The sequence below is a fragment of the Aphelocoma coerulescens genome, chromosome 6 (assembly GCF_041296385.1).
Source record: "Aphelocoma coerulescens isolate FSJ_1873_10779 chromosome 6, UR_Acoe_1.0, whole genome shotgun sequence".
NCBI lineage: Eukaryota > Metazoa > Chordata > Aves > Passeriformes > Corvidae > Aphelocoma > Aphelocoma coerulescens.
The window spans coordinates 7,218,814-7,242,202 of NC_091020.1; the positions used below are offsets into that span (position 1 = coordinate 7,218,814).

At 41.1% G+C, this 23,389-nt stretch overlaps 1 protein-coding gene across 3 annotated transcripts in view; it reads left to right on the forward strand.

The window, feature by feature from the left end:
• Positions 1-23,389, forward strand: part of RHOBTB1 (Rho related BTB domain containing 1) — a 52,984-nt gene that overhangs the window by 13,649 nt on the left and 15,946 nt on the right. For 2 of the 3 annotated variants that reach the window (XM_069019091.1, XM_069019092.1), the window contains exons 3-4: positions 15,242-15,443; positions 15,799-15,902. In XM_069019091.1, coding sequence (XP_068875192.1) covers positions 15,252-15,443; positions 15,799-15,902 — 296 coding nt within the window. In that variant the 5' untranslated portion in view covers positions 15,242-15,251. Of the gene's footprint in view, positions 1-4,120; positions 4,194-15,241; positions 15,444-15,798; positions 15,903-23,389 lie in introns of those variants that run through there. The other variant, XM_069019093.1, reaches the window with a different exon arrangement.

Genomic DNA, 23,389 nt, shown 5'->3' on the forward strand with positions numbered 1-23,389 from the left:
CTGTTGCTGCTGAATCTTGTTGGTGTAGCATATCATAGGAAACTGCATTTGTGCTTGGTTGTTACTACCTAAAGGAGAAGGGAAATAATCTCAGTTGTCCTGAATTAAAAGCTTGAGTGGGTCCTCAGAGGGAGCAAAGAGCCACGTCACTACATTTCTTTATTTTTTTTTTTTAAGCAGACCGTACCTCTACTACAGGGAAGAACCTCTTGCTTCCACATATCCCTTGGATCTGGGATGTTGACTTTGATAAACAGAAATATAAAATCTAAACCCCAGAGTTACAATGCTTAGACTATTATCCTTCTGCAGACAGAGCAGACTTAGATTATGATGGGGTGGTAAGAAGCATGGGCTAGTCCATTTCCTCCCCTTCCGGAAGAGTTTTGTCAAAGAAGCTGAACCAAGTGCTTGTAGTCCCTTCTTCCTGCACGTCCTGTTATCCTTGACTGGTATTTTTTCAACCTGTCTCCTCCTGAGCCTTTCTCTGGTGTCTGGGGAGTGCAGAGGATGGAAGGGCCTGAGGGCTCTGAGCTTCAGCATTTCTGAGCTGGTAGAAAGTTCCTTAAGGAGTTCTGCTAACACTGTGTGTCAGAGCAACCTCTGGAGTTAAACCAACTCTCGAGATCCAGAAGTAGAAAGGTTATTTGTAAACTCAGTTACAGTCTATGCACAACTGATGCTCTCTCCTGATGTTTTTAATCATCTGAGAAATAAAGTCTCGAAACCAAAAGGTTAGTTTAGCCCCAGAGTAACAAATAATATATTTGAGCATATGGAGATGTGAATTTACATTTGTGCTTTCAAATGGATTTTTTAATTTAGCAAAACTAAGATAATTCTAAGTAGAATTCTCTGTGGGAGTAAATGCATTTTTAAATTATTGTTTTAGTCTTTTTTTATCCAGTTGTTCTCTCAGCTGTGAGATAAGTGTTTAAAGCACATAACGGAGCTGCAGTGACAGAGCTCACTTGGCAGCCCATAAACATGTTTTGGAAAGCTGTATCGACTTGACAAAAGCAGACTCTGTGGTTAAATGCTACCATGGTCCAATGCCATGTCCTTTAGGATTGCTTGCAAAGACAGAGCTTATTTCCTTCTCCCTTTCCCTCTAGCTGTTATTCCTCCCTGAAAACAAACAAATGAAAATGAAAAATCCAAGCTGGCTACCTGGAATATTTAAACATCTAGTTGAGTAAAACTTTACCATTCATGTATTTTTAATGCTTATGCAAAGTCAGTGGGAATACTTGTGGTTTATTACTGTGCTTTCTTGTACCAAAGCCTAGAAACTGTCAGTTGCTCTACACTCTATTAGAGATGCATTCCAGCCACTTCTCCATGTGTCACTCAAGTTTATGGTCAAAACTCAACTGTTTGTTTTAAAACTTTGGGAAAATGTAAATACGCTTCAATACAGGATTATGTATCAGAGAAAAGAGAACTTCTGGTTGTCCTGGGGTTTTATTCTACACTTTGCTGGAAAAGCTGCAATCTAAATTTTGTAAGAAGTTTTACATTTGTGGTGGGAAAGCACTGAATGGTAAAAGTTGCTGTGGATGATCATTAAAATGGAAAGGATATAGTAGCATGTACCTATTTCCACAGCAGCAGAAGCCTTTATCACCCTTTGATGAAACAGGAAAATAGAGAGAAACTTGAGAACTTTTCTTTATTCCCATCAAAAGCAGGCCCTCTTTTTCCCCTTTTAACCTCCTGACAAATCGTTGTCATTGCTGTATTCTGCTAAATTTACTATTGTGCACTAAAAATAATACTTTCTTCCTGTCTTCTTCCCTTTTTTTCTGTACAAAAGCTCTGTAAAGAGCTGGCAAACAGATCTAAACGTTTGTGGGGTTTTTATTGGCTTGGTTTGGTTTTTTTGGTTTTTTTTAATTGCAGTCCAATACTTCTTGAGTCAGTATCAGGACAAGTCTGGTTGCTTTGTATCAGTTTTCTCTCATGTGTTGCTAACTTCCTGTTCTCACATTAACATTCATTGCTTGCAGCAGTGATAGTCTAAGTATTTTTAATAGAGACATGGGTTCTAGCTCTGATTTGTCTTCAAAAAGTGATCATTTAGACTGTAGAAAAAAGGTACCAATAAAGAATTAAAAATTGCCATACTGAAACAGTTCAGTAAAAGGAATTCCTTTCATATAACACTGCTTTGCTCAGCCTCCTGAATTGAGTGGGATGAACATGAGTTTTTTTGTTTTTGTAAAAATTGTGTGTCTGAGAAACAAGTGAATACATGGGGTTGTTGTTCTTGAACAGAATGAAAATTTTTAGCCCTCCTCTGTGGAGAAGTTCCCATAGAACTTGAAACTTAAAAAACAGAAGGTTATTATACTATACACTTTAAATCTGTTGACTTTTTTTTACTTTTTGTTGCCTGCATTATCAACTTGATATTTCTCTGCTTGTAAGTAGATGTCTGAGTGAGAGTTGTTTTAGTTTCTGATGCATTCGTCTTGTCCATCCAAACTGTGCAAAGCTAGGAGAGTAACACTTAGTATTTGCCATGATGCAAGTTGTTCTTCTGCTCCTATTAGCCTCCTTTTATATGAAGTGCAAACTGTAATTTGTCCTGACATAGATGTACTCAACTGAAAATTGTTGCAGTCTGACCTGGTTAATGTGAGTTTGGCTTCTGGGTATTTGAAAAATGTAAGTAATTGACTATAACCAAATGCAGTTGGATACTGTTAACCTGTTATTGGTACAGTTAACTATTCTTGTAAGTGGGGTTTTAAACAACTTTATAATGTTTTCCAAAAAATTACTGTCTTAATGCTATGAGATTCTGCAATGTGTGAGTCCAGGTTGCTGTAAGAGAATATTTTTTGAATAGTGACTATTTTTAAAATAGTCACAGCTATGTCAAAAACTGCCCTTAGCTGCAGCAGTTGTGCCCATGTCCCATACTGGTTATTGACAGTTTTGTTGATGTCAAGTGGTAGAAGAAGAGCCAGAGACTGCTGTTTTAGCAGGGAGCCAGGTCTGGATTGTAACACACAGGGCCTTGAGCTGTTTTCACTGGTTTGAAAATGCCAAGTCTAGATTGTCACTATAAGAGATGGGGAGGTTGTGGTTTAATTATGACGTGTGTGTTTTACAAGAAGGCTTCAAACAGTGAAAATAGAGACAAGTGATTTCAAAAGATAGCAGCAGCACCTGCAGTAAGAGATCGCGTGCCCAACGTAGGGCATCATCCAGGGAGGCCTTCAGGACCTTTTAACTGTGTATGCATTAACAGTATTTGCAGTGTATACGTACAAAGACTGCGTATGGAGGGTGTTGCTTTGTTTTCAAGTTGTTTCGTGTTCGAGTTTTTCCCGTGCGAGGCCGTGGCAGAAAGACTCCGCTGCGGGCCGTGGGGCAGGGGATGCGCCCCGAAGCTGCCCCACTGCGGGTGGCGGGGCAGGAGAAGAATGCGCCCCGTGTTCCCCGCTGTGGGCCGTGGGGCAGGGGCGGGATGCGCCCGGCGTTCCCCGCTGCGGGCCGTGGGGCAGGGGCGGGATGCGCCCCGTGTTCCCCGCTGTGGGCCGTGGGGCAGGGGCGGGATGCGCCCCGTGTTCCCCGCTGCGGGCCGTGGGGCAGGGGCGGGATGCGCCCCGTGTTCCCCGCTGTGGGCCGTGGGGCAGGGGCAGGATGCTACCCGGAGCTGCCCCGCTGTGGGCCGTGGGGCAGGGGCAGGATGCTACCCGGAGCTGCCCCGCTGTGGGCCGTGGGGCAGGGGCAGGATGCTACCCGGAGCTGCCCCGCTGTGGGCCGTGGGTCGCTCCGCCGGGCGAGCGGGCGGGCGGGGGCGGCTTCGTCCGCCGCCCCTTTACGCGCGGCCGCGGTTTCATGAATGAAATCCAATCGCCGCGCTAAAAATAGACCGCGGGGCTGGCGCGTCACGGCTGCCGCCGGCCCCGCCGCCGCCCGAGTCAGCGCCGCGGGGCGGGCCGGGCCGGGCCGGGCCGGGCCGGGCGGGGACCCCGCCGCGGGGCCGGCCGGGCGGAGCAGCGCCGGCGGCGATGCTGCCTCCCTGCCGAGCCGCGCCGGCTCCGGGCGCTGCCCCGCCGCAGTGAGGAGCAGCGGGAAGGGGGCGCGGCGGCGGCAGCGGCCGCCACCCCCTCCGGGGCCGCGGGGCCGGGGCCAGCCCCGCTGCGCGCACGCCGGCTGCCGGGCATCCCCCTTCCCGGGTAGGTCCCGCGTCGCCCGGGCGCGATCGTGCTCCGAGCTGCCGGTGTGCGGCTCCGCAGGGGGCGGGTGGCGGTGCCCCGCGCGTCCCGTTTGCCCGCAGGTGCGCTCCCGCCTCGTCGGGAGAGAGCGGGAGGTGGTGGCATCCTCCCCTCCTCAGAGGACAGAGAGGGCTGAGTCCCTGATGAAGCAGATCTGTCTGGCTTCCTTTTCCAGCGAGGCCACGAGGTGCAAGGCAAAAATAGAGGGGTATGATGTGTACGGGAAGCACAAACCTCCTGCCGCTTGGTACGTCTGAGTGTCATTAGTAAAAACCCGAAGGATTTCTTTCCCCCTGCTGTGTCTGTGGAGTCTGTTGTGAGTTGCTGTGACAACAGCGGGAGGCTGTTGGGGGTCTTGCGGCACAGATTATCAGGTGTCTATGTCGGGACCTATTTGTGGGCCATAGAAAGGGGCTGCAGAGACAAACAGTAGTAGACTTTTATTTTGTTTAGTCAACCTTTAGTGGGTACTGTGGCATCCAACATCTAGAGCAAAGAGAGATCAGTCACTGGACATACCGAGGCAGACTAGGTGGAGAGCTCCAAGTTGCCGTCTATTGGTCAAGGCACTACTCTGAAGGCAATATACTTGTTTAAAAAATGATAATAATAAAAGAAAGCCCTTGAGGCTCTGCATATGGTCACAGCAAGAGCAAGGAAGTGATGCCAGAATAGTCTCAATGACTTTGTTCATCCTCAGTTTGTGTACTATTTCAGGACACACAGCTGACTTGAAGCCAAATGTTCAGCTTGAGCTGTAATAGAAGCTGAGGTGGAAATTAGCTTTTCCAGTGTGCTTAAGGGGAGTCCTTTAGCTGGTGGTCTTTCTAGGCAAAAATAATGCATGTGCAGAGAAACCCACCATTGTTAGGACTACATTGAAAAGTTGTCATGACTGCTCAGTGTAAGCAGCAATTGAATGGCACGTCTTTCAGTAAGGGGTGTATTTCAGGATCAGGAGTCACACTACATGGAAATGGAATGCCTTAATTTCTTTTCAGTATTTTTCTGAGGTCCTCTTACATTAGGATATGGTTTTCTTTCTATGCATGTTGCATTTGTACACCTGATTCTATGTCTCAGATATACAATGTATCTACACACTATAACAGAAGGAAAAAATGTGAGTTCAGTATTTGTACTAGGGTTCTTTATCTAAGTGACATAAGGAGCATAAGATCTGGGACAGGCTCAGATACACAGAAGTATTTTTATCCAAGAAGAAATAAACATCAATTTTAGCTCTGGGGAGCTTTCTAAAACTCCTGCCCTTTTAAAACTCCAAGCTTCATAAATGCTGTAAAGCATTAGGCTGAGAGGAAGAGCTGATCACTTGACCAGTAAATCCTGATGTTTGATTCTTTACTAATACATTTTATTTGCTGGAAAAATGCTTAAGTCCTCTATCCAGATGTTACCCTGTGCTGAAGGAGACAAAAGGACAGACAAGCCTTGAAGGAGGAGAAGTAAAGGAGCAACAGGTGTTTGACATGCTCCTCCCTTGCTGCCTTCTATGCTGCCAGAGAAGTATACAAACACTGTAGAGCAAAGTATGTGCTTGGGTAGGAGGAAAAGGAAAAGCTGAGGCATCCTTGCTGCATACAGCAGACTTGCAGAGCAGCTCAGAAACTGAGTGAATGTACCCTTGGATCGCTGATTGGGTTTCCATAAAAGAGCTCAAAACTTAGTGCTGAAGGAGCGAGGATTGCATGAGCTGCAACTGGTGCCCCTGCAGTGCAGAGCTGGGGCTCTTTGTCATTACAGACAGGTCATGAAATAAGAGTATGGATTCCCTTTGCTTCCCATCCAACACCATTCTACTTTTCTGTTTTCCTCTTCTTTCTGTCTGACCTGAGACACAAGACAGCAATTTCTTTCTTCTTTTTAAATTATTTTTTTCTTTACAAATGATCTCTGTGTGGCACTAGACATGACAAGTAAACCCTCCTGCCTCCTGCACTATTCTGTTAATGTTGCTGGATTTGCATTTGAGACATAAGTGCAGAACTTAACCGATGATCTGAAAATAGCATTTACCTGGTCTGCCATTGTGAAGTGTTTGCTATTCCAGTCAGTGTTTAGGTCCTTGGGTGGGGTTTTCCTGCTGTCATTATGAGCTCTTACTCTCCTTTGGTAGTTTCCTTGTGGTAATAATGTCTGGGAATGAATAAAATCACGTATAATGTCTTTCTAAGATCACTGATTAACAAAGAAGAGAATGGATAAGAAATGTCACATAAAGTTCAAGAAGCAAGAGCCTGATTCTATCTTTTGGAAAGAGAACAGAAAGTGAATTCAACATCTCTCTGTGCTAGAAGATCACCAGTGTCTCTGGAATATTCTTTGTTTGTAGCTCTAGCAAAGCTCGATAAATATTTACCCCACAGAAATACACAAAAGTTGTGAGAATACCTTATTTGGTGATTATTGTTGTTACTCCTCCTTCAGTACTGTTGGGAACACTGCTTAGGAACAGCATACAGTGTCAACACGTGTTTTAAGTGGGTACAATCACTAATAACCTCTGCTACAGTATCAGGAGTTTAATACTGCACGAGCAGCTTAATTGCGTAAGAGTGAAATCAGGTGTTTCATGGAGTTTCTTACCATGAGACCTAGTAGTGTTGAGTCAGGCTTTTCCAGCAACCCATCTTCCTTTAAGCTTTGAGTTTTATATGTTATCCCAGATAATCTTGGGCATGGCAGTCACTAAGGATTCAGCTGCAGCTTTGCCCTAGTTATGTTGATCCAAATACCAAAGCAGGAGTCAGAGCACCTGATGCTCTATATACATTGATGGATCATGTGATGCAGTAGCTGGGGACCTGGGAATGAAAAAAATTGGTGCTGAGGACCCAGTGTCCACAATGCACATGGCTCAAGGACAAAGGGTGTTATTTCAGACTGTCTTTGAGCTGGTCCCATGGACTGAATGCTTACTTATCACTGGGGGGTGGCACACCTTCCCCTTCAGAATTCAGTTTGTGCACTCTGGCTGCACCTGATGTGAACCAAAGCATGGAATGTTTGCTTCAAAAGTGTATTCTTGAGCTGACTTAAAATGCTATTAGCAGTGCACCCTTATTCAGCTCCTGCAGCATAATCTTTTGTTGCAGAAGGAGGACTAATCTGAGGACTTTGTGCATTTTATGGGTGGCTGCTTTAAAAAGTGCCAGCTGTTTGGTGATGGTTATCACCATCAATGGATATTGTCCATTCTTCAGGTGCTTGGTTCTCAGCCACTTTTATTCATGTCAGCCATCGTTAATTTCGGTTTGTGACAGATTACGACCCACAGCAAAGCCAGATCTTGGTCACTGCCTAGTCCCTTGTGTCTGCTATGATTATCTCTGGCGAGTGGGAAGAATAGTCAGTTGTAGCCAGGTATATCTGGAATCCTCACAAAATGCATAAATGCATAAAAGCTAAAATGCCAGCCTTAAATCAGGCATGTGCCAGCTGTAGGGATGTTTCCCTCTTTCCAGGGGTGGGTCCATTATGGTCACCCTTTTCCACATCTCTCTGCACACCAAGAGATAAGAAGCAAAAAGGGGCACAAGGGACTACCTTGTGTGGTGGCTTGTTCTTGAGGTAGACTCTGGAAAATCGGTGAAGGGAGGAGTGGCAGTGCTGCAGGCTCTGCCACAGTGCAAAAAACATTCATCCCAGATTCTCACGCATGAGGTTTCTGAAATGGTTAAAGGTCCTTCACCTGCCATGTGGATTAATTTCTAGGTCAATGATCTCATCACAAAGGCTATCCCAAGGTATGTCACAGGTCAAAATAATATGTAAGCTGCTCAATGTAATCAGCTTGTTGATTTCTGCCCTTCAGGTCTTCCAGAACTTGTCAGAAAATTGACATAGCTTAAGTCTAATGCTGAACTCTGCATTTGGGTCTCTATTTGGTCTGATAGACTGAGTGTGTATAACACAAAAACAGGTCCTTGTGAAGTGCATGTTTTTTGAGGAGGCTCAGGAGAATCTGTTACTGTACCTAAAACTGAATGTTTTCATTCTCAGCTATTGTGCTTCAGAGCAGTCTGTTTTACACATTGTTATGTGGGAAGAATCTGTGTTTTACTAGTATCTCTGATTTTTGGGCACCTGAGGAAATGCTCATTCTTACTGATCAGAAGTTTTTGTGTCATCACAGAGGTAGGTCGGGCTTGACGAATAGATGCTGATAATTAACAGGAACAAACAAATCTGGAGTCATGCAGACAGAGAAAGAGCAGAGTGACAGGCTTCTGACACTGCCAACCAGGAATTATTATTCCTGGTCTCTACAATTTCTGTGAGGGTTGTGGTGATCGTTTGACTGAAGTTTTCTAGCAAATTTAGAGACATCTGTTATGTCTTCAACTTCACATCATCATTAGGGGCTGCTCCTTTCATTTCTGTGTCAAGCCATGGTCAATTTTTCAGTCCCTTTAAAACTTGAGGGATAGAGTAGGGATTATGGCAGCTGAAGGGAAGCTTCTGAGAACTTCTTTCTTTAAAAACTAAGAGGTAGCATCCAGAAATAAATCTGATGCTTATTGATCAAAAGCTGACATGAAAGAAGCTGGTTCAGGTGAGCCAAGTGGAGTGTCTCTTGATGACAGCCTCAGTGTTTAACTTTTCCAGCTATATAAAATTTTAGCAGCACTCTGAGGGATTTATTTCTGTGTTGATACTGGCCCTAAGCTATCCCAGGACAGAAGAAAAAGGGTAGAACCATGTTCTACCCTTGTGGAAGATAAAGGTGTTTCTGTTGACCTGCACTCTTGTGGGCAGCAACAGCCAAGGTTATCTCATTTATCACCTCGTGCAGTGAAACATTGCCATCAGCTGCCCTTCTCTTTCTGCCCATGGGAGAGCCAAGGGTCTCACATTTGTAATCAGGTCAGCTTTGAATATAAGGGTTTTTCTCCTTCCCCAGTCATTGGCTGTATCTGTTGTTTTCTTCTGCTGATGGACCAGGTAGGATAAGTAGGTGATAAATTCTAGAGTTAATCTTGAATTTCTTCCTTTTGAATCAGTCTCCTCCTTTTCAGTCTTTCCATGTAAACTGCCAGAATTTTAAATAATGGCAATATGGTTATGTTACTTCATCCTGGACAAGAATCCAGCCTGGTAAGCATCATGCCCACCTTTGTCCCCTGGTGACCTAGTAATCTGACCCCACCTTGAGACTTACTACCCTTTGTTGCCAGTTAGTTCTTCAATACTGACTAGGAACAGTTTTCCTTTTGAAACCAGTCTCCCCAACAGCCCTCTTATGATTTAGTACAGTATTAATATTAATGTACACCTTGTAAAAAATGTTTTGTTATGGTCTTTCAGCAGCTGGTATAGTTTATCTGTTACTTGATCCCATGTTGTGATTTACTTCACAAATATACTTGATGGGGCCCTAAATTCACTGATTGAGCCGAACCACAAAATTAACCTTTCCCCAAATCAGAGCTGTCTGTGAATTCTACTCTCTTGCACAAATGAACACTAAGTTCCCCCTGCTTTGTCCCCTGGCATTTCTGTGTTAATCCATTAACGATTCTGAAACACCACATGGCAGGTTATATATTGAGAATGAACATTTCACACGCTTGTTCTGGCTCATGTGCTCGTTGGTCCTTGCCAGCGTGCTGGTGCCTTGGGATTCTGCACTGCAAGGTAGTGATTTCAGGGCCTGAAGAACTTGGCATTTTGTATCTTCTTTTCTAGTTTCCATGGTAGCAAGTGGTAATTTTGCAACTAGGGGATGGAGGCAAGAGTGTTGCGCAGTCTTGTAAATTTTTTTATATTCTTTTTGACGTGTTATTGCCTAATGGTCCTGTGAAGGAGTCACTCCAAAACTATACTAAAAAATACATCTCCAGAATAGATTGAAATATGGAGAAGCTACAAATGCACTTCCATTTAGTTTCATGAAAGTGTGTTTTTGGGGATAAGTGTTGATGATCTTACTGGCTTACTGGTGGGCTGAGTTTTTCAGATAATTCCCATGCCCACCATTCATATTAAGTCATGTTAGGCTTTGGTGTCTCTTTCCATTAGATTTCTTTAGTAAAATTGTGACATTTTAATTGTGGTTGGCACCCCCTTTGTTTGAAGGAGTTCCTGGTTTGCATGTTTGGTCAGATTACTTGACACAAGTTGAAATCATTAATTTTTTTTTTTTTTCCCTTGGAATAACTTAAAGAAAAACTCCACTATCAGACAAGGTTCTTACATGCTGTCATTTTGAACTGTCATCTGAAGAGTTTGCTCTTAGCACAAGAACTAAGTAAAATGTTTGCTTTGAGGGGTCCTATCTCAGTCTTACAGGATGTGTTTAAGTACAGAGCTAAGAAGTAAATGCCTGCAGGATCACCCCATAATCACTGATTAATGTAGACACTCTTAGTGATTTGTTTGTGGTGTTTGTCATTTGTTTGTGCTGAAGAGAAAATAGTTGATAATTAGCTACTTTTCTTTGAAAAAAAAATCTTGGTTATGTTCTGTATATGCTAAGTGAGGATATTAAACACCTGGACATTTGAAAGTGGGCATTTAGAGATCCATAGGGGTGGATTCCTGATCCTCCACAGGCAACTCGCCATTGGGTTTGGATCTTCATCCACTTTGTTTCTAGAAGAGAAAACTGCAATTACAGCTTTAAATATATTAAACTGCATTTTTAAAACAAGTTCATGGTTTTGATCTGGTTATCTATTGTATATAAATACACCTATACTAATACAGAGAGTGAGTGGGATTGTGTGTGTCTGTTGTGTTTAATCTGTGTACCAGTGGACTCAATAATCAAGTGATGTGCTTCATCTACAGATCTTTTGGAAAATTTCTCTAGAAAGGGAGTGTTTCATTATTGAGGCTGACCATGCTATGGCAACCACAACTGTTTTATGGTGATAATAATAACTCATTTAGCAATGAGGAAAAACTAAATGAAAAACCAAGCACTCCACAGCAATTTCAGGTGAAGCAACAAAGAAAGAAATTGGCAGCATAACCATCTGCAAGCCGTGATTCAAAATAGTAGCCTTCTATTTCTTTGGAAATAAATCAGCTTTATTTGGAATATTTCTTAACTCCTTATCAAGTGAATGAATTAAATGGCTTTATGTTAGATCTTGAGTCTGCTCACATCTCTTGCTTTTTTGGCTGCCTCTGTCTTCTCTTCATCTGCAAACAATCACAGGTGACAATGTGAAAATAGAACATCCTAAGAGATTTTTGAGATCCTGTGTTATTCTTACGGGTATCTTTTTCCATTTCCGTCCATCTGCTCGTCTTTCTTTAGAACTGGATTAAGCAGCTGAATTTTGTGCTCCTTTCTTTTGGAAGCAGCAATTTCTGATCAGACCTTTTCCCTGGTAGGTTTCTTCCTGCCCCTCCTTTGATGGCCTTTGTCTTTCTCTGGCTTTTTTGTCAGTGCCCTTTCTGGGACTGGTCACATTTCCAGTAACTTTCCTCATAGTTTTACCCTGCTTTGTTTTGCTAGTAAACTAAACTAATGCTGGTTGTAGGTTGGTTTTAGCAAGTTTTTCGTTGATCTTGGAATGTTATGCCTTTTTAAAAATCTTTATATACGCTGCTTTGTTCTTGTCTAACCAGTTCAGTTTCAGTTCCAGTTGGTCTTCCCAGATATTACCAGACTTTCAGAGCTCAAATCTAGTTGTTGTTGTTTGGGTTTTTTTAATATTTGTTTTGTAAATACATGTTTAGCATTTTAAATCAGCATGATTATATAATAGGTTTAGCACCAGCTTAACCTAGAGGCTACTTTAAAAAGAACTAACTGTGGCTGTATTTTTTAGATCTTGTATGTATTTCTGGCTTTAATCATTTCAGTAGCCAGAAGGCATCTGGCTACATTTGTAAGCATTTAATCAACTTTTTTTGCTAATTGTTTATGCTATAATTTGTTGTTAGCATCTGGTTTTACTTGAGGTGTCTAAATATCTATCCAGGCTTCTGTCTGTCAGTCTCTTGAGGAGCTATTTCTGCTTTAATCCTTTCCTGAAAACTGATGAACAATATTAAAATGATCTGCATTTTTAACACAGAGTTAGATTGTAGATACTGGAGGGTGTTAAAGGACTTTCCTTAACATAGCCACAGAGCTCTGCTTTTGTTTTTATTCCCAGTTTATTTTAATTTCTGTCCTGTACAGTATTGAGTCATGCTAAAAATATCTTCATTAGATTGTCATTGATCTACAGCAGGGCATTCAGGCATGCTGTGTCTGAGTCCTGTGATAACTTTGCTTTAATTAAGTTAGTAAGTATATTGGAAAATTAAAACCCCAGTAATTTTTAAATTTTGTTTTCATGTGTTCCTTTTCTAGGATTCTCAGATAGTTGCATTGATTTATCTAGTTACTTTTATGTAGATTTTCCTGTTAATTTTAAACTGGCTTTGTTATCCTCTTGGAAATTTTTTTAAGATTCCAGACTCTGTACTTAATGCATATTTTGAGACTGATTGAAGCACATTTTGCCGAACGACCATTTAAGAACTTTGGAGGAATTTTAAAATCAAACTGTTATATAATACTACAGCTAATCTGTGTAACAGCATTTTAATGGAATATTGGGTTGGAAGAAAAAATTGATTTGGCATCTCTGCTTGGTAGTTTAAAACCAACCAGACACACTGGCTAGCCATCATGCTCCTTCATTTTGTTTTCTAGCCTTGTAAACATTTTCACATTCCATCTGTGATGTCTAGTCCATGCATGAATAAAATATGAAGTAATTTAATACCACATAATATGGCAAGAGGGTTGCTGTTTATTCTCAGACTTGAAACTTTTTAAGATCACGTGCTGAAACCTCTTGGGGTTTTGCTATTCATTTGGGGTGCTGCTGTGAGGCCATGGTATATGAAAATGCCACATTCTCTGTAGTGTGGAGAAAAAAAAGTACTGTTTTTGTACTTTTATTTATGTCATGACTGTATCCTGCCCAAGGATGCTGAGGAGGAACAAGGAGTTAGCTCTCGGCTCTCTTCTTGTGTTTGGAGGGGTACAGAGCCCATGGCCATCCCAGGTATCAGCCTCATGAGAGCTTGCATCCAGCAAGCAGCTGGGGCTGGATCACAGAGAGGGAGCTGGAAGCCTCTGGAGTGCTTTACCTCAAGACTAGTAACCTCTCAGGATGCAGGTTACAAGCCAGGTGAAGGGATAAAGGCTGTCCCTTAATAGCTTTGTGTCCTTGTCAGTTCGAAGCCCTGTGCCGATGCAGCAGGTTGGTGTCACGAGGCCGTGAGGCTTCACGTGTGGTCGATCCTCTGTGTGTGTGCTCAAAGCCGTGTTGTTTGCTCTGCATCTGGCAGGTTGCAGAGCTCTGCTTGTGCAACAACGCACTTGTGCCAGGATGCAAAGTGTCTGGGCCCACGTTTCCATCCCAGGTAGGATAACTCCAATGTGTATTCTCATGTGCTAGGCTGTGCTGCCGCATTTCCAGCAGCATTCAATGTCTGTGGAAACATCAGTGTGACACACTAGTGGCAAAAATCACTCTTGCACCTCGTCTGTGTCATCCCTAATTCCTCCCTCCACATGTAAATAAAAATTACAACTGTGCCTTAGCCATTACAGTTATTAGCACACAGTCCTTACCAAAATTTTATCTAAATGGGTAACCTTGAGTTCTAACAAGGACTTTTGTTTCTTGGTGTACATCAGTTTAAATAATGAAAGAATACAGGTAAAATCAGTGTTTGAATACTAGTTACAAAACATGATTTTTCTTAAATCAGAACATAATGCCTCTGACAGTGAAAATTGGACACCAGAATAGCTTGAATCTGTTATTTTAAACAGCCTGACAGCTAATATATATTCTATATTTATGTGTGAATGAGATGTGAATATTAAAAAAGGTATTAAAACAAATAGTTGGATTTCTTTATCTGTAGTGCTTTCTTCTCAGGAAAAAGGACACCATTACTCCAGATGATGACCTGTGTTTTGTCAGTTAAATTGCTGTAGGTTCCTTGCTGAGATAATTATTAGGCAAGCCTTCCTGAACAGGTTTGTGACTTGCATTTTTCCTTTTCTCCCTCCTTGATTACAATTCCCTGGCAGAGACCAGATTGCTCAGCAGACTGCTAGACATTAGAAAACCAAATTCAGATATATCAAGCTATGATCCCACGTATGAAAATGACAGACTGTAGTAAACATGCATGAGTTGGTTTTAGTTTTTCAAATACCCATTTTTCCCAGCTTGCATTCATATCCAGGCATTTGTTCAGTATGTTGCCATAGAATATTTAAGGAAATTGTTTCAATAACAACTTTCCATGAGGATAGTATTTTCAAAAAACTTCTCTCTGTTTTCCATTTCATGTCAAAAAGAATTTCTAGGTGTAGATGACCATATTTGGAAATTCCTGCTTGGCTCTTGGTTCCATTTTAGTCCATGATCTGTAAAACTTCTTGGACAATTAAAAGTGTGCGATACATGCAGGATATAATGGGAATGGTTTTGTAGCAAACAGTCTCTGGAGTCGTCTTACAAGTGAGTTTTATTGTGTGCTGAAGCCATCTGTGTGACTTGCTGTTAGTAATATTGTTTGGGCAGCCCTAAATCAAATCCTGAATGGGCAGGATTGCAGAAGGCAGGTTTATACTGGTATCCTTCAGGTTAAACCCACTGATGCCCATGCTTTTTTTCCTCCTGGCATAAAAAGTATTAGCAAGAGGTAAGTTTGTGCTAGCTGTCCTTGTTTCACCAAGATCTATCTTCTGCAAACAGGCTTGTGTTTACAGAAACCGAAGTGAAAATAGCATGTGAACAGCATAAAGCCACTGCAGTCAAAATAGTTGTGTATTTGCATAACCGAGCAGTATTTAAAGGACTGGCTAGCTTACTTTGGGACAGTTTACTACACACTTTTCCTTAAGAGTTTGTTGTCTCCAGGGATCTCTCAAGAAGTGGAAGTAAAAGGCTCTGATTCTAAATAGCACTGTTTTCACACAGGAGTAGAAAACAAGTTTAACTGTCTTGTTCCAGTTTTCGATAAATGGACATTGACATGGACTACGAAAGACCCAACGTTGAAACTATCAAGTGTGTGGTGGTTGGAGATAATGCAGTGGGGAAGACTCGTCTGATCTGTGCGAGAGCCTGCAACACAACCTTGACTCAGTATCAGCTGCTGGCAACGCACGTGCCGACCGTCTGGGCCATTGATCAGTACCGTGTCTGCCAGGAGGTAAGGACTGCAGGGGTGCACAGTGTGCAGCACATGCTGCGAGGTGCTGCTATTGTTTGTTGGCAAGCCTTACCCTGCCAGGATGCAGCAATGAGCTCACAAGTATTTTATGAGTGATCTCTACTGCAACCATGGTCTGAAACACCTCTGGTTCTAAAGTAGTATTTTTATCAAACCTATTTTTAGCAAGATAAATATTCTGCCTGTTTTTTAAGATGCATCATTTGGTAGAAAACTATATGGGATAGACTCTTGACCTGATATGCTTTGGACCTTTTGATGGGGTCAAATTTTGATGAATTAGATACGTAATTGTCTGATGGAGAGAGACAATGTTTTGTGTGTTCTGTTCTAGGTCCTTGAACGCTCAAGAGATGTTGTGGATGAAGTGAGTGTTTCCCTCAGGCTGTGGGATACATTTGGGGACCACCACAAAGACAGGCGCTTTGCTTATGGAAGGTAAATTGATCCAAGCAAAATTTTAAGAAATACTTGTGTTCAAATTTTAGGGCAGAAATAAATTGCAAATCTGAATTTTGAAAAACAAGGACTTAAAAACAATCACGGGTATTCATGTTCCTGCCCACTGCAAAGAGGATTATCTGCTGTAAGGATTAAAAAGATATAAATATTTAAAAAGCAGCATAGTTTTACTACACTACATTTCCTTCAACAGCCTGCTAAGCTCTGTCAACAACTGTTGTCCTATTTTGAATTTTAAAGAACATTCTCCAAAATGAGATCGTAGTGTTACAAAATTGAACATTAGCATTCTCTGCCTGTATAAGCAGTCAATGATATAATTGCTTAACAAGTAACAAACAAGGAGAGATGTTGGGAGCTATCACTCTTACTCAATGAAATATTTATTTTATTAAAACCTGTGATGTTGAATGGGCAGCTAACCTCTTGAGAGCAGAGCCAGATTCATGAAAGATGAGGCTCTTCTGTATTTCCTTAATTAAAGCTGAGGTTTTTCTCCTGTAAATATAAAATGTCTATTAGTGAATCGAATTAACCCTGGAAATTCTAAAAAATACATATATAATAAATACATATTTAAATCAACATGATCTACATTTTCCAGCATGTATTATATATATGTGTGTGTGTGTGTATATATATAAATATATATATATGTATGTGAAAGTTCAGCATAGTTTCAACAAGGACTGAAGCCAGTGATAGTCTTTCTGATTTGTTTAATTAGATCTGACCTTGTGGCAGTACAGACAGCAGAACAGCTGTATTAGGCAAATACTGAGCTGAAGGTGGGTTTTGGACCTATATTTTCATAACTCATATTTGAGAGGACTCAGTCCTCACCCATTTTTCACCTTGTCAGACTTTTTCATAACCTTTTCATATCTGCTTCAGTTGCTGCAGTTGGCCAGACTTTCATAGGCAGACACATTTTTTTTTCCAGCTAGGAATGCCCTTTGTAGAGTGTCAGCCCCAGCTTTCTATTCCATTTGGTCAAAATGTACTGTCTTGCTGTTTTTCTTCTCTCTGTGCTGCCTGATGACACAAGTGACTTTGAAGGAGGATGGTCTTTTCTATTCTCTACCCCTTAGAAATTCTGTAGAGGGTTCTGCTGGTTGAATCCACCCATTAAATTTTCAGGCTGTAGAACTCTGTATGTTTGTACAAACCCTCCTTTGTGTATAGCACTGTGTTAGTTGAGTTTTCACAGAGTCATGAATTACCTGGAATTTTCTGTCAGGAGCCGAAGTGGCAACACATCTGGGCTGCACGACCTGTACCATTTGTAAATAAGCTTTGTGAGAGAAGTTGCTGACTTTAAGGTAATATTTACCTTAATATTTACTGCTACTGGAATATGTCCATAGATACTGTTTTACCTTTTGGCAGCATGTGGAGCTTGCATTGATAAATTTGGATGTAACTTCATGTTTTCACTCACTGCTCCACTTTGATGTGGCTTCCCGATATTCTGCAACAGATACTGTGTCACTGAGAAGATTACTGGAGATTAGGAGAACAGAATCAGGCATGTTCTGAACCCTGATCCCACATTTACTGCCAGGATGGGAGAGGGAGGAAACGACATACTTAGATTCTAATCCTGCAAACGCCAAGGAGGACGTGAATAAGTTGAGATCTTGAGGATTAAGCATATGAACACAGTGATTCATTGTGATGTTAGCAGAACTGAACTTGTGTAGAACGAGGTTTGCTATATCCTAATTAACTTTAAAAGACTGTTCTGGAAGCCTGCTCTCCTGTTAGTGGCTTTTCTGCAAGTCTATTAATGAAGAAAGTAACAGGAAACTCTAAAGAAATACTTTTTAAATAGAATTTCAGTTTTAAAATGTTGTGATTGTAAGCACTGCTTAGGTACTTGGTTGTTTTGCAAATGCTAATGTTGCATTTAAAGCAGACTGTTTAGTGTTTTATCTGGGTTGTTTGAAAATGCTAATGTTGCATTTCAAGCAGACTGTTTATTATTTTATCTGGGTTGGCTTTTTAAAAAGCTTTTCAATGCTGAATGTTCATATTTATAGGAATTTATTTTAAATCACCTCTGTACATTGAGCTACAGTCTAGTCAGCTGTGTCAAATCTTGCAGTACAGTGAAAGGCCTATTTTATGCCAAACTTCTCAAGGTTACACCTGCCCTGTGTTTTGGTTGTCTGAAGGATTTGTATAATAATATAATCCTTTGGTTCTGTTAAAAAAATTCTGTGCATCTGCACCTTATGCAGGGGAAGGCTCACTCCAGCAAACATTCAGCCAAGACCTCTAATTGTCCTAAACCTGGTGTAACAAGAACCAGCAAGTCATTAACTCACCTGCTGCTCGTTGGGAAAGTTTGCTCCATACAGTTTTAGAAAATGTTACATAAATAAATTATGCTATAGATGACAGGGTGAACAGTTAATAGTACTTGCAGCACAGATAAATCCTTCCCAACTCTTTATTTTTCACAGGTAGAAACCTGAAAGGAGAATGAGAAAAGGAATCTTTTTTCCATTATTTTTGTGTGACTGAGAGAAACATTTAAATGCCACTGGGGATGGAATAGTTAATGTTTCTACTGCCATCCCTTAATGGGAGTACGGAGAGTGAGATCAGCTTGCATTTTGCTCTGTGGTGTTTAGTTTAATAATCACACTCCTCTGGGAGCTTTGGGAAACAGTTCCTGACAGCTTAAGGGAGTGAGGGGGATGCGGCTGCAGAGACTTGTGGAAATATGTGCTGCAGTTTTACAGGATGACATTTCCCCCCCCCTTAGACTAAAGTGTTTGCTTTAGTTTTGGGAATATTCTGTTCAGTTCACCTTAGGCAGTATATGATGCCAATCAGCCATTTATTGATAATCTCCCATAGGGTTTCATTTGGTGCACAATCATCCCAAAATGCTGTAAAATGATAATGTCTTGGTTATGATTTAGTGTATTGATTTCCAGATCCCAGGCACCTCTTTGTTTAATAACAATATAATCTCGGTGCTATTGTATTCTCTAAGCCTGCAGATAAGGTGTGAACTTCATTTAAAGCCCAAGTTGTTATTCTGTAGCAGTTTCTCTGGAGGCAAGTGTAAAAACAAGAAAACATCTTAATTTACATTTCAACTTGTCAGGATTCACTGTCTTCCATCCTCCTGTCCAATCTGGTTTTGAATGAGAGTGTCAACATACCATCACGTTCAAACTAATTCTAGAAGCTGGCTTGCACTTCGTTTTCTTGCTTTTTGCATCCTTTTCTTTAGCCTCCCTCCCCTCCCCCCCCAGGTAAGCATGTTTGGCTAATTTGATAAATAGCCTCTGTATCCTGTGTTTTTTAACATGCAGCCCTAGTATGTGTAAGTATGAGCACAAACCTGCAAAGAGTTAATTCAGTCCCAATCAAATATTTATTCTCGATACCATGAATGGGGGTTGTCAGCTAATCCAGCCAGGATGATTTATTTACTTGTAACCTAAATATGAGCTGTAGACCAAACAAAATCTGTTCATACCGCATGGACAGAAAACAGCTTTTTCCTCATGACTTACAAATGTGAATGAGTCTTGCTGGGAGACTGCTGACAGAGCCTCTTAAAATATGTTTAGAGTATTTCCTCTGTTGTGCATGGATTTTGTAAGCCTTGTGGGTATTGTATGTACACAGAGGAACACATGCATTCGCCTTCTTCTGTGTGATCACAATTCCCTTCACCAGTTACTTCAATGTAATTGAATCCCTAAAAATATACTCTCTGAATGCTGCTGAAAGAAGTCTATGAAAACAGGGCTTTATCACTGATATTTGAAGACTTCCACCAACCTCTTTCTGATTTTTTTCCTCAGGGGACAATGATGATGATATTTCTGCAAGAATAAAACCAAGGTAGCTTTGATGTAAAATGGTATTTGCATTCGTCAGATTCAGTGAGATGAGGGTGAGGTTCGTGACTTCACGGAGTTACTTGATCTGCTTTACTTTGATCGGTGCCCTCTATCATGGAGCAGCTGGTGCTTAAACTGAGACTGGGCCAGCAGCTCCTCTCCTTTCTTCAGAGATGGTCTGAGGTTTCAGAAGTGCCTTGTGAATGAAAGCTTACACATTTCCTGTGCCTCGCAAGCCATTACTGTCCTGGCTTGGAAGGGATCCTCAGAGGAATCTCTTTAGAGCAGAGGTACTTAACAGACACAGGACAGTGATCTGCTTTGTTAGCAAAGGGTCAGCTGATAGGGAATCCAGTTATTTTCAGATGTCTCTCACCTTGCCTGCTTCCTTTTGCTGTGTTTTCTGCCACAAAAAAAGTGATAGGCAGTATCTTCAAATCATCTCCAGCCACCTGAATTTGTGAGCCTCCCCTTCTACTTTACAGTGGTTTATAAGCTATTCAGGTTCTTCATTGTATGACCATGAAGAACTGTAAAAACCAATTTTTATAAGATATATATATATATATATATATATGTCATGATTTTTCTCTTTTGATTTTGACTTAGGCTCAAGAAAGACTGGAACAAGCAGAGAGGTTCACAGAGAAAGCTTTCTCAAGTAACTTTATTCTGATATGCTGTGTGTATGCACTGTTTTGTTACCTACATGAACATTTGAGGCTTTTTCATTCAGCTGATGGGGAAGTAAATGCTTTATACACTTAAGCCACTGAAATTAATGCAGATCTATTTTTTCCCTCTGCATCCCACTGTGGTTCCATACTGGGAGTAGAAAGAGGTTGCTATGGAATTTCTGTTAGGAGTCCTCCCTTCATTAGAAAGGTGTGTGCCAAATGGCTGTCGGTGGGCTGATGCTCGGCTCGATGTATATGCAATTTATCTATAATAGAAAGACACCTCCAATGCTTAAAGCCTTCCTTAAGGAGTCAAAAAGTACATGGCAGTTGTTATTTGTGGTCTTACATCATTTCACATTTTGCCTTGCTTTCCTCAGTAAGGGGCTGGGTGGAAAGAGACCATTTGGGCTCTGCACTGAAAACCTGCGAGGCAACATCAAAACCTTTTGGAAATTATAAGCCTGGGAAGCTACTTTCTGTCAAAATCTTGACCTTAGTGAATTATTTTTTTGGGAATAGGTACTAGGTGGATTTCTTGTGCTGTCTTCCACTCCAAGGGTCTCAGGATCGCAGTCTCAAACATGTCAGACTATGGAAAACAGTCTGCACAAACAGTTACCACTGTTTTAAACTGAGTTCTCAATAACTTTGCAACATCAACTTGCCAGTTAACATGTCTTGATAGTTTAATTTAACTTTAAAAAGAGAAGGAGGCTGGTTTTGCTGATAGCCCAAAGAAAGCAAAAAATATAAAAGTCCATATTTTCTCTGCAGAGAAAGAGATGCATCTCTTAATGTTCAGTATCTGTGCCTTCTCTGACTTCAGAAGCCCCTCCCATACTGGATGCAAACCAAATCCTATAATTCTTTCAGCTTCTCTGGGTTTTTCCCTCCTTGGCTTCAGCAGTACTTTTAAGGAATTATGCTTTTAATGAATTTTGGCATCTAACTTTGGACCTTCCTTCTAATTTTTTTTTCCTGTTCCATCCTTACATCACTCTGCTACCTGGAAATATTTTTTTTCTTCTAAACATGCTGCTTCAGCTGATGCTTTAACTAAATCTCTTCTTACCTTTTTTAAACTCAGTGTGTTTTTCTGATTGACCATTGGTTCCTAGGGTATTTTTAGATGATGGTGCCAGGAGTGAAAAAATTGTTGATTTCTTCTTTCATTTATTCTTTTATAGTGTCTTTGGTGAAAGTTAGTTGGTTCTCTGTAAAGAGTTATCACGTAGTTCTCATCTGTAAGCTGCCTCCTTAAAATAACCAAAAATAAGATTGGAATGCCCACCTTTCCTTGCGTTTCTGGTTTCTCCATTGTTTTGTGAATTTATCTCTCATTATTTTGTTTTCTGACTGTAGTCTGGAGACAGCAGTCAGCTGATATGTTACAAGTCCCTTTGTATGATATTGTGTATTTTGCTGTTTGCCCTGAGTTGATCAGACGTGTTCCAGCTGGCCCTGTACCTTCTCTTGCTCCAGCATTTTCTTTCATCCTTCTCCATTGATCTCAGGCTTTATGTCCTGCTTATATAAACCCTAATGAGGCATGTGATACCCAGAATATTTCAGTATTACAGCCTCAATTAACTGTCTAGGATTCTATTTGTCATAGAATTCTTATTCCTGGGGTACCTTGCAGGCAGTCTGTTTCAACTGCAAGGTCCTATTTAGCACTAAGCTGGAATTCTTCATATGTAAATGTTGAATCAGACTTATGTGTGAATTTACTTCATGTAGTCACCAACAAAATAAACCAAATTCCAACACTGTGTAAGCAGTCCTTTAAATCAGTTTTTTGTTTGGTTTTCTCTTGTTACATAGTTCCACATAACTTTGCCATTCTTTTTAGCATTATTGCTGGTCAGCCATTTGTACTACAAGGGTAGCTCTTACAAGCTTCTGCAAAATCAGCTATTTTAATCATTCTTTGTGATATCAAAACGTTTTTTGTCATCCTCTGTAAAAGCACCAGTGTTTTCCCACGAGTACTTCAAAGGACACAGAACAGATTTTAAAATGGTTAACTTTTAAGAATGACGTATTATTTGCAAGGAATATACGGGAAAATTCTTTCCACTTTTGAAGCACAGTCTTGATATAGGCAATTTTCTTAAAGGTAGCTTTTTTTTATTTTTGTTGTTGTTGTTGCCAACTGAAAATGACATTACAGAAATAGACCTGCATGCTACTCACAGAATACATCTGAATGTATTCCAGGGCATTTTGACAGTTTCCCACATTACACCAGTACTTAAGAAGCTTCACTGCTGTAGGTGAAGTATAGAACTAATTGATTCTCCTGTTCACATCCAGGGCACTGCATGGTCTTGCCCTGCCTTACCTGGATATCTTCAGTTCTTCACCTGCCAGGCACCCCCTGCATTTTAGTTTTCCTAGCCTCTCCTCTGTTTGGAGTGTGTGCACATAAATCCTGTGTCCTGAGGTAATTTTATGTTTACTTAATGAATTTTTTCTCATCTCATGTGACGGCTGCAACTGCGTTTACTAAAATCTGAGTCCACTTACGCCCATGTCAGCCTTGCTTATCTGCACAATTTTTTTTTCAGTTTGTTGAGATGCTTGCATGAAAAATGTTGTCTAACTGATTTGATCTCTCTCTTCAAAATGTACTTGGGCTGACATGGAGATGTAGCAGGTTTTTGCTCAGCCATAAATGAGGTTCTCAAATTAATTCTGAGGTGGCCCTCTAATTCCCAAACCTACTGTGTTTGGGAACTTGGGAGCTGGTATTTGCACTCAGGCTGCTGCACCACACAATCTTTCCTTTCAGGGGGTTAAAGGACTGTGCAAGAAGACAGCAGAGACAGCTCTTGTCAAATTGTCTTTGTCAGTGCTGTACCACCTGCTTTTTGGCAGTGGCTTGGATGCTCACTGTACATCTGATCCAGTT